Source organism: Chlorocebus sabaeus, chromosome X (genome assembly GCF_047675955.1).
Source record: "Chlorocebus sabaeus isolate Y175 chromosome X, mChlSab1.0.hap1, whole genome shotgun sequence".
Classification (NCBI taxonomy): Eukaryota; Metazoa; Chordata; class Mammalia; order Primates; family Cercopithecidae; genus Chlorocebus; species Chlorocebus sabaeus.
In genome coordinates, this window is record NC_132933.1 from 46,420,667 (window position 1) to 46,435,903 (window position 15,237).

A 15,237-nucleotide genomic window follows, 5' to 3' on the forward strand; every position below is an offset into this window, starting at 1 on the left:
ATGTATTCTTCTCAAATGCACATGAAATATTCTCCAGGATAGACAGACTGTATGTTAGGTTGTAAAACAAACCTCAGTGAACCTTTTAAAAGGATTGATAATCATACAAACAGGGGATGTTCTCCAATTACAATATAATTAAATTAGAAATCAACAACCTAAGGAAATTTGGAAAATGCACAAATATATGGAAATTAAATGACACATGTCTTAATTTCCAAAATGACAAATGGGTAAAAGAAAAAAATCACATTGGAAATGTAAAAATATATTGGAAAGATGAAAATTAAAACAAAATATATGAAAAGTATGGGTTGAAGCTAAAGAAATACTCAGAGGGAAAATTATATTTTTAGATGCTTACATTGCAGTTGAAGAAAGAGACTGGGCATGGTGGCTCATGCCTGTAATCCCAGCACTTTGTGAGGCCGAGGTGGGAGAATCATTTGAGCCTAGCAGCTCAAGAGCAGCCTGGGCAACATAGGAAGACCATGTCTCTACAGAAAATACAAAAATTAGCTGGGCGTGTATGTCTGTACTTCCAGCTACTTGGAAGGCTGAGGTGGGAGGATCACTTGCTGTTATAAATGCAAAATGTTGCAGCTGCTTTGGAAGACACTCCAGTAGTTTCACAAAATGTTAAACAAAATGCTGTATGACTCAGTAATGCCACCCTTAAGTTTTTACCCAAGAAAACTGAAAACATGTATCTTTACAAAAACTTGTATATTAATGTTTTAATAGCAGCATCATTCATGGTAGCCAAAAAGTGGATGCAATTTAAATAACCATCAAGTGATGAATGGATATAAAATGTGGCCTATTCATACAATGGACTATTATTTAGCTAGGAAAAGGAATGAAATACTGATTATGTGCTGCAACATGGATGAAACTTGAAAACATTATGTTAAATGAAAGAAGCAAGTTAAAAAAGACCATATGTTTTATTCCATTTAAGTGAAAGAAGCAAGTTTTAAAAAGACCATATGTTGTATTATTCCATTTATATTAAATGCCTAGAATAGGCAAATCTACAGAGACAGAAAGTAGAGTAGTGGCCCAGTGGGGGTATGGGGAGTAACTGCTGATGTGTAGGAGGTTTCTTGCGGGGTGGTGCATATTTTCACAACTTAGGTTGTGGTGATGGTTACACAACTCTGTGAGAATACTAAAATTGTTGAATTGTACACCTTAAATGAATTTATATATTTCTGTGCCAGTAAAGATGTTGAAAAATACATCATCTGGAAGGAGTATATATACACTATTACGGGCTGTGATTTTTGGTCCTTATTCTTGCCTATTCCTTCAGCATAGTAGGAAACATTTATGAAATGAGTGAGTAAAAAATGAAATATATTAATTTGAATATATCATTCTCTGTCTTGGTTAATGAAAGAATACAAAAACTGATAGTGGTTAATTATAGAAGCCTCTCAGAAAGCATTTTGAAGGAGCAGAAACATGGTGTATGTCAGGAAATGTAAAATACTTAAAGGAGAAAACCAAAAATGCACCATAAATTGACAGACAATGGAGGAATATGACAAAGAGCAGAAAGGAAATAAGAGGGAACTGTGTAGTTGGAGAATTTCTAGTATATAAAACCCATAATTAATCTCTACTCAATGAGTGAATACAAGTCTGGTATGACAATTGATTCCTAAAAGGACTTGCCAGACTTTCTGGAGAAGTATAGCACCAATAAGTAAAATCTAGTTGTTTTCCCTCATTCACATAATAGTTCTTTTTTTGGTTGCCTCTTATGTGAAAGTTTTGTTCCCTCCTCCCCATCTAGCATGGTTAATTAAGCTCCCTTCTGTGTAGGAACGTATACTTTTGTAAGGTACCTAGGAGACACACACACACACACACACACACAGTAGTAAGTGATGCATATTAATAAGAGTGTTTGAAGTGCTATAGGAATTCGGAAGTAGCATTTGAGATGGATTTACACATTCAGTGTTGGGTAGAAGAAGGGCACTCCAGTCAAAAGGAGCAGCATGAGGAATTACAGGGCATCCAGTTTGACTGATGTTTGTGAAGGGAGTAATGAGAGATAAAACTAGGGCCAAATTATGTCCCAGCTCTGATACTTACTAGCCACCTTGGGAAAGTTACTTTACTTCTTCCTGAGCATCCCCTTAAAACAATGGAGATAATAATCCCTATGTTTATTGGAAGAATTAGATGAGGCAATACATGTTAAGCACTTCTTACATGATCTGGTACAGAGTAAGTGCTCAGTCAATGTTTACTATGTTTGGGCATGGAAAAGCTTCAATACTGAGCTAAGACATTTAAGCTTTTATGTTGTGGGGAGCAATAAATAAAGATTTTGAATAGAGGAGTAGCATGATCAGAGCAATGCTTTAGGAAGATTAGCTTGGGACAGTGATCTGGAGGTAAGAGAAGGGGAGACTGGAGATAGGAGGAAGCCATTGCAGTAGTCCAGGAAAGGTAGAGGGAGCTTGAACTTGAGTATTGATAATATATAAAACTACTGTATAAATATTACTGACAGTTTGGTGCTGTTGTAACACAAATAGGAAACATAGGGAAAAGGAGCAGGTTTGAAGGTGAAAATGAAAGGTTGGTTTTATACATACTGAGTTTGAGATATCAGTGGGACTCCAGGAAGAAATATGTGACAGGCAGTTGGAAATTCAGTACTGGGGGTCAGGGTTTGGGAGAATATGGGAGTTGTTGTCCAGAGGTTATAGCCAAGAGGTTGTATAAGATTATGAAAGAGAAGAAACACAGGGTCAGAAGAGAAGATAGTTAAGGACAGAACCCTTAGAGGTGGGAAAACGAAGAGAAGGCAAATAATATGACTGTAATTGCTTTTCACAAGGCTTGGTTGTTGCTATTTAGTATTATATACTTTTCCTTTAGACCTGCCAACCAATTGTTTGCTGTCTTCTTCAGTAACACAGCTGAATGGGCCATCACTAGTGGTCCTTATACATCTTCAAAGATGGATACAGTTGTTCTTACATAGGTCCTAAGTCCTTTTGCTTTTACCTAAGGCTAACACGACAAGATCTGTAAAGATGGCAGATCAGTTGTATTTCTGAAGAACATATGGGCATTATAAGAAGCTACAGTTTGGTTTGTCTTACAGGTGTTCTCAGAAAATACAGAGAAATATGGGCAGCCTTGAGGTAGTATGAGGTGGCAAATCATATGTCTGATGCTTTCTCATTGAAAATTTGAAAGTTGATTTTATCTTGAAATGTCTTGGTTATCCAGAGAGAGGGCAGAATAGTTGTAAGGATAAAAATGGGGTTCCCACCCTGCTGCACGATTAAAAATTGCCAATGGATTTCTCTGGTGCCAGTTGTTTCATTAGTTCTTCAACCCCTAGTGCATACAGCAGCCAGAAATGGAAGGTGACTTAAGGCCATCATCATGGGCTTTCCTGCAGAACTCAGGGAGTGTCTGCTTGTGCTTGAGCACGGGAATTCTTTGTTACAAGGGGGAAATGACTTGAATTGGCTGATTCACTTTCTTTGTTTCTGAATAGGCCCCTGTGATTCAATTAACTTTTACAAGTGAACTGGGGGCATTAGCCACAATCCAGTGGGCTGGTGAAAGAATTGTGTGGTTCTGCTGCAATATAAAAAAAAATGTACATAAGTATTTGATACTGGAAGGCATTTGTGACGCTGTAAAATTAATGAGTTGGCACTGTTCTCTGCATACTCCTCTAGGCTTTTTATGGCCTTTTTATTCCATTCTTGTGTTAGGGGATTTGGGGTATGTGTTTTTTGTCTTCCTTCTAGACTTATATCTTCAGGATACTTCTAAGTCAGGCTGGTCGCAATCTTATTTTTAGAATTCTTACCAAGGTCAACCTAGTCCTATTATACCCAGATGATGCCCATTCACATCTTTCAACTTCACCTCTCCCTTAATACCAATTGCACTGGTGAAAGGGTTGAGGCTTGTGAGTAAAGTTGTATCCCTAACCTGAACTTGTCTGTGGGTAACATCTAGAGCCGGTCTGAATATGGGAAGTTTGAGTTGGGGTTCCATAGGATCAGAAAATACTTAACTTGTACTGTGACAGCTTACAATTTAATTTCCTCTCCTTGCAGTAAGTACAAATGGATCCTAGGTGAAGAACCAGTAGAGAAACGAAGAAGGCTCCAGAATGAGATGACAACACCTTCTCTAGATTATTCCATGCCTGCTCCTTACAGGAGGGTAGAGGCACCTGTTGCCTACCCAGAAGGGGAGAACAGCCATGATAAATCGAGTTCTGAGAGAAGTACACCACCATACCTTTTCCCAGAATATCCAGAAGCAAGCAAGAATACAGGTCAGAATAGGGAGGTTTCAATTCTGTATCCTGGGACCAAAGACCAACGCCAGGGGTCCCTGCTTCCTGAAGAATTAGAAGATCAGATGCCAAGATTGGTGGCAGAAGAATCTAACAGAAGTAGCACAAGCATAAACAAAGAGGAAGTGAACAAGGGACCTTTTGTAGCTGTTGTTGGTGTTGCCAAAGGTGTTAGAGATTCAGGAGCTCCCATTCAGCTGATCCCTTTTAACAGAGAGGAGCTTGCTGAGAGACGAAAAGCAGTTGAATCCTGGAACCCAGTGCCTTATTCTGTGGCCTCTGCTGCAATCCCTGCTGCAGCCATTGGGGAGAAAGGAAGAGGCTATGAGGAGAATGAAGGTCGTAATACACCAAAGATGAAGAACCAGAGAGAGCTGGAAGAATTGAAGAGAACCACAGAAAAATTGGAACGTGTTTTGGCTGAAAGGAATTTGTTCCAGCAAAAGGTTAGGGTAATACCTCACCACTAGGAATAAGAGACCATTGTAACCAAGAGACCGGGATGTTGGTGCCCTGATTATTTAATGTTCTGAGGCCTTTAAACAAAATACGCCCTTGAACTATTCTGTGGTGTTTCAGATAGAGTAACTGTAGTAGGCTTCCTGCACATTTTAGGGTATTGAAAAGGTCCCTAAGTAGAGGAATATGTATAGTGGAATCACAGGATGACCATATGAGGAATGGTTTTGGGCATGTTTTTTTGTGGGGTCATTGAATTTCTGTTTCTTGGACTGCAGGTGGAGGAGCTGGAACAGGAGAGGAATCACTGGCAGTCTGAATTCAAGAAAGTCCAACATGAATTGGTGATCTACAGTACCCAGGAGGCGGAAGGCTTGTACTGGAGCAAGAAACACATGGGTTATCGCCAAGCTGAATTCCAGATTCTGAAAGCTGAGCTGGAAAGAACCAAAGAGGAAAAGGAAGAGTTAAAAGAGAAATTGAAGGAAGCAGAGACACACCTGGAAATGCTGCAGAAGGCTCAGGTCTCCTACCGGACCCCAGAGGGAGATGACCTAGAAAGGTTAATTACTAGGGTTTAGTTATCAGCTTGTGAGTGCTAATGGGAAGCATCCCTCAGGACCCCCTGTTATTGGCCATAGACAAAGGAGGAAGCCTTAATTCACAGGCCACCAAGAATTGAGTAATTACTTCTTAGAAAGCTGCAGCCAGTCTCCCTATGCTTGGTGGTGTTGTGCTTTCTTCTTTCTAGCTAATGAAAACATAACTGTTGAGAAATGTGGTTCCATTTTGAAGGGGCTTCATTTTATTCTGTTGGCTAATGACTCCATATCATCTCTTCTCCTGCCCCCTCACTCCTTCATACAGGGCTTTGGCAAAGCTTACGCGGCTACGTATCCACGTCAGCTATCTCCTTACTTCTGTCCTCCCTCACTTGGAGCTTCGTGAGATCGGGTATGACTCAGAACAAGTGGATGGGATCCTGTACACGGTGCTGGAGGCAAATCACATACTGGATTGAGCACCAGACTGTATACCCTTCTCTTCTGTCTCTTCTCTTTTCTCTCACTCCCCCACATCTGTGTCTGTCTTTCTCTCTCTCTCTCTCTCTCTCACCCTCACCTTTATGCCTTATATAGAGAATCTCTGTGTAAATCCTGGCTCATAATCAGTCTCCTTCTTATCAGTTTTAGTGTGGAGAAAGAGGCCGGTTTAAATAGACTTTAAAGAGTCTAGGAATAGAAAAGCAATAGTCACCAAGCTAGGTGACCTGAAAGCTTTAATTTTCATGACCTGGATATGTGGTCTATTTTATATCTTTTTCTGAAATGTTTTGTATTCACTTAGGTTAAATCAATCAGCAGATATTGGGTCCGGTATACCAGGTGTTTTGGGGGTAAGCTAATAAGTATAACTCATGTTTGCAGCCTTCGAAGATGTAACAATCTCGTTGGAAACATAAGACATACATCACATTATACACAAAAGTGTATGATATGTACAACTGAGTGGTACAGATATGACATGGAAGATCTGGGGGAGGAAGTTCAAGGAAGGCACCACACCAGAAATGGGACCTAAATTAAGGCTTAAAGAATGAGCATGGCCACACTGTCAATGAGTGTTCTTTAGGTGGTAGGACTATGGTTGATAGTTTTCTTCTTCCTATCTTCCTGCCTTTTTCAGATTTTCAGTATTAAACTTGTTATTCTTACATTGGAAAAAATAAATTGTTTTTAAAAAGATCAAGTAGGCTTGGATTTGAATATCAAATGAGAGATTATGTGAAAATATAAGGTAATGTTATATTTCTAATTTATATTAAATTTAGCATTACCTCTGGAAGAAGAAAAGCATAAACAAAGGCGTGGAAAAATTTGGAATGTGAAAAATGTGTTTGATAGAAGTGGTGGGTTAATGTAAAGGGAACTAAGGTTACATCATGATCTGTTCACCTGCTTTGGTATTTGCATTTTAATAAGGGATTCTTGAAAAACAAACCTATAAGGCTCAAATTAAAAAATATATTTATCATCAAATTAATGGGATTTCGGGTTGTTAGGGAAGTATTTTAGAGTGGAATCTATCTGGTGTCCCCCAGAATATACCTACTCACTCTTCAGGCTAGTGCTGAGTGAGGGGTAAACCTCATACTATCAGAAATAGTAAAACTTATTCTCTTGTAAAAGGAGACATTGTATTCATTTCTTTATTGTGTTTACATAGCACATACTCTCCAAAGAGTTCAGGATACTTTTCAAAAGACATTGAACAATGAACACATAAAAATATACCAACAGTAAAAAGTAGGAAGTAGAGGAGAAACAATCAAAGGAAGGTGAGATCAAGCAGTGGCAAAAGGATTAGCTAGTCCAGAGGAAATGTCTTGGATATTCATTCTGTTTCTCCCCCACAGAGTTACTTCAGAACACTTTTCCAAATTAATTTTACCTCCTTTGAAAGGGGATTCATAGTAGATATCCCAGTGAGACTGCAGGGAATGAGGGGAGGCCGGATCCAGGCTTCATCATTAGAATGAGTACTGAAAGATATCCCCTGCCCCCTTACCTTCCACCTCACCCCAGCTCTTGCTTGCCATGTGATTAATTTTCATGTTAGACATTTGGATTATGATAGTCAAGGCCACAGTTGTCTAAATGTAAATAGTACTGAGGGAAGAGTAGCACATTCTGACATTCTCTCAGTGAGACTTATTCATCAGATGGGGGCTGTGAGCGGGTGGGATTTCACACAGATGAATGGGAGTCTGCTGGAGGAAAAAATTCAGAGCATTGAAGGTTCTGCCTATGTGAGTGAGTGTTGGCTGAATGAAGGGACGGAGTAGGAAGGAGGGCAGGCAATGAGGCTTTAAAGGGAAGAAGGTAGGAAATTTGAACTCTTCTTTCCTAGTGCTTACTCTCAGCCCATTCCCTGGTTTGTGGTCCTGACCCCACAATGCTTTTTCCAGCACCACTATCTGTGTGAGTCCATTCACTTCAATACTAAAGCTACCTCTTTGTTTCCTATTTACTACAAAGCCATACTAGCATGAGATCTCATTGATAGTGTTAAATCCCACTGTGGAAAGATTGAAAAATAACTCCCAGCCTTACCAGAGGTTATGATCTAGTGTGGAGGCAAAAGATACTGAGAAGAAAAAAGCAGGTGCCTCCTCCTGGCTTTCCTGTTAGGTTAACATAATCATAATTCCCCTTTAAAATGTTTCCCACATTTGCGTTTAACTTTCCATTGCCATGATCAACATTTAGGTTATTACCTAAATAACTTATTACCTCATGCCTTGATTATCTAAATAAATTCTTAGATGGCCTCCCTTGCCTCCTGTTCTCCCTCCTCAATCCACCCTACTCAGTGTCACCAAATTTTGTTTTTTAACAACTTTTTCAGGTCATGCCTCTGCTCAAAGACTTGCTAGTGCGTTCCCAGTTGCCCACCTTGTATAGTACAGATTCCCTAGGATGGTGCTCAAAGCCCTTTGTGATCTGGCTTCAGTCACCCTTTCTAGAGTCATCTAGTAACATTCCAGATACAAGCCACATTCCGTCTAAACTGAACAATTTTCCAATTTCTGAGCATGCTTTAAGATTTCTCCCGTCTCCACCTTTGCAATTTCATTCCCTTTACCTGGAATGCTTTCCCTCATCATCTTTCCTTTGGCTCAAATGCCAACTTTTTCCTGCAAACTTTTCTGATTAACCCAGCTAGACAAAAAATTTCTCTGTGAACATTTAACTTTTCAAGGCTTGTATCACAAACATCCGTGTCCTGTCTTCCCTATTAGAAAGCTTTAGATTCAAATATTCAGCTGCCTACTTGACATGTACACTTAACATTGCCTCATTAAAAATAAGCAGTGATACACCCTGGGGCTGTTCTCTTTCTCCCAGTTTTCCTCATCTTAGAAAATGGCACCTCCACCCATCCAGTTGCTTAAGCTAGAAACCTGGAAGTTATCCCTAATTTTCCTCTTCTCTTACTCCCTACATCCAGCCTGTCAACAAGTCTGTCAGTTCTACCTCCAAAGTGTGTCTTGACTCTCCTCACTTTTGCTATAGCTGTCTTAGTCCAAACTGCCATGATCTCCCATGGGTTATTATAACTCCTAGCTGGAGTCCTTCTACTCTTGTTTCTTTAGTTGTCTATAGACAGTGATTTTTTTTTTAAGTAATAAATTAGATCACGTGATCCCCTGCTTGAAGCCCTTAAATGACTTCTCACAGACACTTAGAATAAAATCCAAACTACTTACAGTATCCTGCAAGGCCCCTGCCTACTTGTACTTTGTCTCTTGTGACCCCTCTTCATATACCACTTTCCCCCTGGCTCACTGTAGTCTTCCTATGGACACATGCTGAGCTCTTACCTCAGAGACTTTACCCTGCTATTCCCTCTCCCCAAACATACTTTACCCATACTGCTCCCTCCACTAGAATGCTCCCATCTCCAGTATTAGCATATAGCTGGCTAGTCCCCATCCTTCAGGTCTTGGTGTGTCACTTCCTCAGACAGGCATTCTCTGGCAGCCTTTTGTCTCTATCTTCCCTATTATGCTATCACTGTTTCCTGTTTTCCTCAATTCATAGCACCTCACAATTTATCATGATATATTTGGTCATTTGCTTTCACTCAATAAATATTGGGTACCGACTATGTGCCTTGTGATACACAGTAGTAAATACAACATACATGCTCCCTGTCTGCCTCCCTCACTAGTAAGTTCCATGAGGGGAAGGGCCATGCCTGTTTTTGGCAACCACTGTATCTTAGAGCTTATCATAGTACCCGGGATCTAGGAGGTAATTAGTTAATGATGGGAACTGTGTTTTGTTCATATCTTCATCTCCCTCAGGGTCCTAAAACAGTACCTTGTTCATAGAAGGGGTTGGATAAATGCAGTATGAGTGAGGTAGATGAAAATCCTGGACATTCAACTTGGAAAATGAAAGACTGAGATATTAAGTGCTATAGGTTAGAAGGGGCGATCAGCACGAGCTGCAGTGGCCTAGTGTTTCTCTTTAGCTGATCTTTGGTATGGGTAGGTAGAAAGGCTACCAAAGGAGAACAGGAATGTGGGTATTCTTTACTACAAACATTCTGAATCTTTTTAGAGGCTCCCTGGCATGCAGTTTTTAAATACTGAGAACTATAAAACATAACCAGGAGATGTCTGTAGAGACCAGATCTTGAGAATGAGAACTAAAAGGAGAAAAAAACATTCTGAGGAGGCATCTGTTCACTTTTTCCGAGAGTGGTGATAGTTTGTATCAAGAGAAGAAAGGAGCTATTCTCAAGCAAAGAACAGAACAAGTCTCTAGGAAACAAGTTCTGGGCACTAGGAGGTCGATGCGTGCTTGTTGGATGAACTAATGGGCACCTGGTAGAGGGTTAGACCAGGTACCTTGTGGCCCCAGGGAACAGGAGAATTTGCTTGCCCAGGTTTACTGATTGCAAATTATCTGGGCTAACAATTCAGGGGCAGAGGCTTAATTACAAGCTCTTCATTCCCAGAGGCAGTCTCCATATAGAATGTCTTTCAGAATTCTGTATATGAATTCAAACCCTTTTCTATACTACTGTATTAAGAGTGAAGCACAGGGGTCTACTGAGGAATGCCAGGTGTGAGCTCAGGCTAAGTCAAGTGTAATTTCCTTCAAAGAATGACTTACGCTTTGTGAAATGGACATCTGTAACTCATGACTTCAATTAGGCAAAGGGGGCATTAAGGAACTATACTTTCTGAATCAAAACTTAGAGAACATGTTTGGATAACAAATTAGATAATTGAAAGAAGAGCTGATTTAGTCTTATGTATGTGAAAGCTTTAGTTACCAAAGATACATAAATGGCATTTGTTTTCTAATAGAAAATAAAATCTTCCAGAAGAAATTTTTTTTGTTTCTTGCCCCCAACCCTAAGCCCAAAGTTTTGATGTGATTCACCAGAAAGTCGCAACCCAATTTTAGATAAAACCGTGCAAATGTTTTGGGTGCTTTCAACATACCAAACACCTTCCATATATCTGTCCATTGTGCCCTCAGGCAGGCAAGATGACTTTAGACAGAGGCTCAGGAAAGTGTTGCAGAAGGTCTGGTCTTCCAGATAGACCCTGGAAACCTGGAAGGATTGGAAAGCTGAAGATGTGTGGGGAGGGTTTTACAGGTATAGGGAAGAGTAAGCAAAGTCACAAGACTGGGTGGAGAGTGAATACAGAAATACCCAAGAGGGTTTGAGAGAGTGGATTATCTAGTGTGAAGCATAAGGAACAGAATCAACCAAGGGCTGGGAAATGCCAACAAGAGGGGCTATGCTAAACCTGCTTAATGAATTAGGATGAAGTAGCTGTTGAAATCTCTCCAATTGTCCCTAAATTTGGGATGTTAACCGCAGTGTGTAGTTACCTTGGACTGACCTTTTCTCTAGCAGTGAGACCTGGTTAATCATGGTTCTGTTCCAATCCACATGGTCACAGATCTGGATGAGAGCCACCATTATCCCTTCCCTCTCTAATTTCTCAGGTCTGCCTTTCCCCTGGCTTCCCACATTTTATGAGTGGAAACCCATCCAAAGTCTTCAAGATATTTGAACTTTGGGAAGAATCTTGAGAAGTTTTGGCCTGGGAAAGACCATTCCCTTGATAACATGGATTCAGATCTGTGGCAGAAAATAACTGTTGTCTGCCCCCGTTCCCTAAAGACACACATTTTGGTGTGGCTTTGACCCTACCTTTAGGTCGCCAGTCTACTTATTTATTACCCATTTGTTAGTACCCACTGTATGCCATGACCACACTGAGAGGCAGCTCTCATCCACATTGTATAGATGAGGAAACTGGATTGTAGAGAATTGAAGTGACTTTCCCAAGGCCATCCAGCTAGAGTGCAGAGGCAAAATCCAAACCCAGATTCATCTGACTCCAGAGCCCAAACTCACTGCCTATTACACTATCCTGCCTATCTTGAAAATGATTACTCTTGTCTTCTTCCTTTTAATAGGAAAATGCTAAAACCAGCCCACACTAACAGCAATTTCCAAGGAAGACAGTTTCACAATCCCACACAATGTTTAACGGCCCTCATGATCAGGAAATTGTTCACTTATATAACGAATATCCCTCCAAACAACGTGGAAATTCATTTCCCCTTGACTGGGTTTTTCACTCACAGCTGTCACTTGGCAGCTTTCCTGATATCCACACAGCCATCGAGATCCTATTCTTACACTCCGGGAGGTCTTGGACTTGCTGGCCTCTGCCCACGGGTGTTCTCACTGGCTGCTTTGAATCCCCCTCTCCAGACAGTGCTGAGTTGGACAAGTCTCTTGGGGAGTGAGAAAGTGACACTTAAGAACATATTGGTTTATTATTACACACAGAGAAGTAAAATTAACCATACAAGGTACCTCTGGAATTGCCAACAGGAGGATGGCACCACCTTTCTCATCCTGTCTGCCTTTTCCTTGATTTGTATCTTGCTTCCATTTTTAAGCTATTGAATCATTTTGGTAAAGGGTGTGTTACTCAGAGAAGTCCCCTTCTCCCCCAAATTCCAGGGTCCATTGTTTCTGAATTTTGGTTCTATTTTTTAAAACCACTGAACTCGTCTTTTCTGGCTCCTTTTAGGCTAAACTGAGAAACTGGTGCAAATGCTGGTGTTGATACCTGATCTGTGGCTGAACGTGTTTCTTTTCCCAGCCAATATATTTGCTTTTTTAACCAAAGTGTTCAGTGCCTTTAAACCAAGGGAGTAGGGTCTTCACAGTATCATCAGATATATCCCTCTGTGGGGGATGCTGATCCATCCTCTTGTGTTCCATTGGGCATTTCCAGACATAAATATAGGTGAAGAGGCTGCAAAGAGCATCTTCTTTTTGTAGGTGTTTGTTTGTTTGTTTGTTTTGAGACAGAGTCTCGCTCTGTCACCCAGGCTGGAGTGCAGTGGCATGATCTCGGCTCACTGCAAGCTCCACCTCCTGGGTTCATGCCATTCTCCTGCCTCAGCCTCCTGAGTAGCTGGGAGTACAGGTGCCCACCACCATTCCTGGCTCATTTTTTTTTTTTTTTTTTTTGTATTTTTAGTAGAGACAGGGTTTCACATGTTAGCCAGGATGGTCTCGATCTCCTGACCTCGTGTCATGATCCCAAAGTGCTGGGATTACAGGCGTGAGCCACTGTGTCCAGCCTCTCTGTAGTTTTTGTTTAACTGGCCTTTCTCCTGAGCAGCCCACACAGAACTTGGTCAAATATCACAGACTCCGAAAGCACTGGTGGAGAATAGGAGCTACCACTCAAATGCTGGCTTGTCCGCCACACTATTCGTACTCGTTTGGCATCTCATATCACATCCCATTAACCTCTTTAGTATCTTTTTTAAAGCATGTGAGTGTTCTCAGTGTTATCTCCACAAGGTCATGAGAATTTTCAAACAAACTTCTTCAAAACTCCCGAGGAGGTGACCCGTAAAGTGGCGAGGCTGCCATTCTGGAGGAATAGGACTTCAGAGAGGACAGGAAAGCAGCAGCTCTCTCCTAAAATGGACCTGATGATGTGCCCTTGCATGGTGGCTTCCTGCTTTATCAAGCTCAAAGGCTGCTGCTTGTCTCGGGGGATGATGAAGCCCAGAGCAGGGAATTTTAGGTGAGAGTTAACAAGAAATTCCTGAGCTGCAGTTCCCAGGAAAGGGGTGGGCTGTGGGTGGGAGGAAGTGGTCAGAATATAGCCTCTGCATTACTGTGCCTATTAACAGCCTGTTAATATTTTATCAATGATCACATCACAGCATATAGTGAGCCACCACTTAGGGCAGAAGAGAGAGATAACCTGCTAGACTTCCTGTTTGAGGTTCTTTTCCCTCTTGAGATAACAGAATTTCTCATCAAAGCTGGGAGCCGCTTGAGCAGGGAGACCAGTCTGGGTGAAGGCCAGGCTTCAGCCAGCTGAGGAGAAGCACATGCACTTCCCAGCCTGGGCCTCTGTGTCCCAGAGTGGGCTGCTGCAGGCACGAAAGAATCCCCTGTCCGTGGGCCCAGGGCTGAGTGGGAGGGAACAGAGTTGGCCCTGCCAGGCCTCATCACCTTCCTTTAGCACGAGGCTCTTCTCTTGCCTGTCTCCCTTCTCCCACACCTGCATTTCTCCTCTGGTCCATAGACAGAAGGCCCCTGGCTACCTGAATGGGCACTGCTTGTGCTTCCCCCAGCAAGTTGCAAAGTCTTGTGCAAGGGAAGGAGATGAGGGAGGAGAGGCTGAACCCCAGGGTCACTCCTTTTAAAGTCACATAAGGGTCTTGTGAGGCAAACTCAGAAGGATTCCGGATTAGCTGCACAGCATATCCCTGCTACCTCCTTAGCACTGCCTCTCCACCCGATTGCTCAATTTCCCAGAGTCCTTCCATTGCAAGAAGCAGTTTTCATCATGCTTTTCCCAAAAGCTCATGTAGTGGCAGGCCCTCATTTCATATGGATTGTAATTTAAGGGGACTTACAAGACTATTTTTATCAGCCCTTGACACCCCTATTTTATGTCACTTTTGTCATGTCTTTCACAGGACAGCCCATATGCTGCCTTGTACCACAGTTAGGTGTCCATGTCTTATCTCCTGTAGATGAGCTGTCAGTTTCTACAAGGTACAAACTTTACCTTGTTGACTCTGATCACCCTCAAAGCCCTTTGCACATTTCCTGACACAGAGTAAGAGTTCAGTGAGTGTGGGCTGGCCAGCAGATGGCTGTTTGAATAGCTGGACAAAGGTCTCTCCGAAAGTTGGAGCTTGCCTTTCCACTAAGAAGCCAGTTTCAGTCCTTCCCCCATTAATAATCACATAGCAGTGGGTCACTAGGGCTCCAAGGGGGAGAAAATATGAGTCACGTTATTATCAGAGGAATGACAGAGGGCAGAACATCTCTCCTTGTGCAAGGGTCAGAGCCATGAGGCTGGAGCATTAAACATAGTGGCCTTCACTATCCCCTAGGTCTGTGGCTAATCTAAATTACTTTATGAGGGAAGGCAATGGGGTGAACTGAAAAGTGTTTGCCCTGGACCCAGGAGTCGGGAATATTTCTAGGAAACTACTTAGAGCAAATCCTTTCTTGCTTAACCAGCTGGAGGGAACAGTTGCTCTTTGTTAGGTTTTCCCTGGCTTTTCTGGTTGAGGATGAACTTCTAACTCCTTCCACTGAAACTTCCCAGGTTAACGAATGTAGGAGGATCCCTCAGGCCAGTCTCCTCCTAAGATGAAGGGAAGCTCTGTGCTCTATATCCAGCAAAGGCCCTTATATTCCAGTGACTGACAGGGACACGAAGCCTGCAAGAGTTTGAAGAGCAATATGTCCTCATACACCTTCTGAGACCAGAATGCTGGGCTCATGTTGCTGTGAGAACTTTCTAAGCTTACGTTCAAACTCTGACACTGTGA

General features: G+C 41.8%; 1 protein-coding gene across 3 annotated transcripts in view; it reads left to right on the top strand.

Moving 5' to 3' along the window:
- Window positions 1-6,559, top strand: part of MORC4 (MORC family CW-type zinc finger 4) — a 60,327-nt gene extending 53,768 nt beyond the window's left edge. For 2 of the 3 annotated variants that reach the window (XM_007992476.3, XM_073013491.1), the window contains 3 exons: window positions 4,107-4,797; window positions 5,089-5,372; window positions 5,678-6,559. In XM_007992476.3, the coding sequence (XP_007990667.1) occupies window positions 4,107-4,797; window positions 5,089-5,372; window positions 5,678-5,831 (1,129 nt within the window). In that variant the 3' untranslated portion in view covers window positions 5,832-6,559. The remainder of the gene's footprint in view (window positions 1-4,106; window positions 4,798-5,088; window positions 5,373-5,677) is intronic. The other variant, XM_007992478.3, reaches the window with a different exon arrangement.
- The last annotated feature ends 8,678 nt before the right edge of the window (window positions 6,560-15,237 follow it).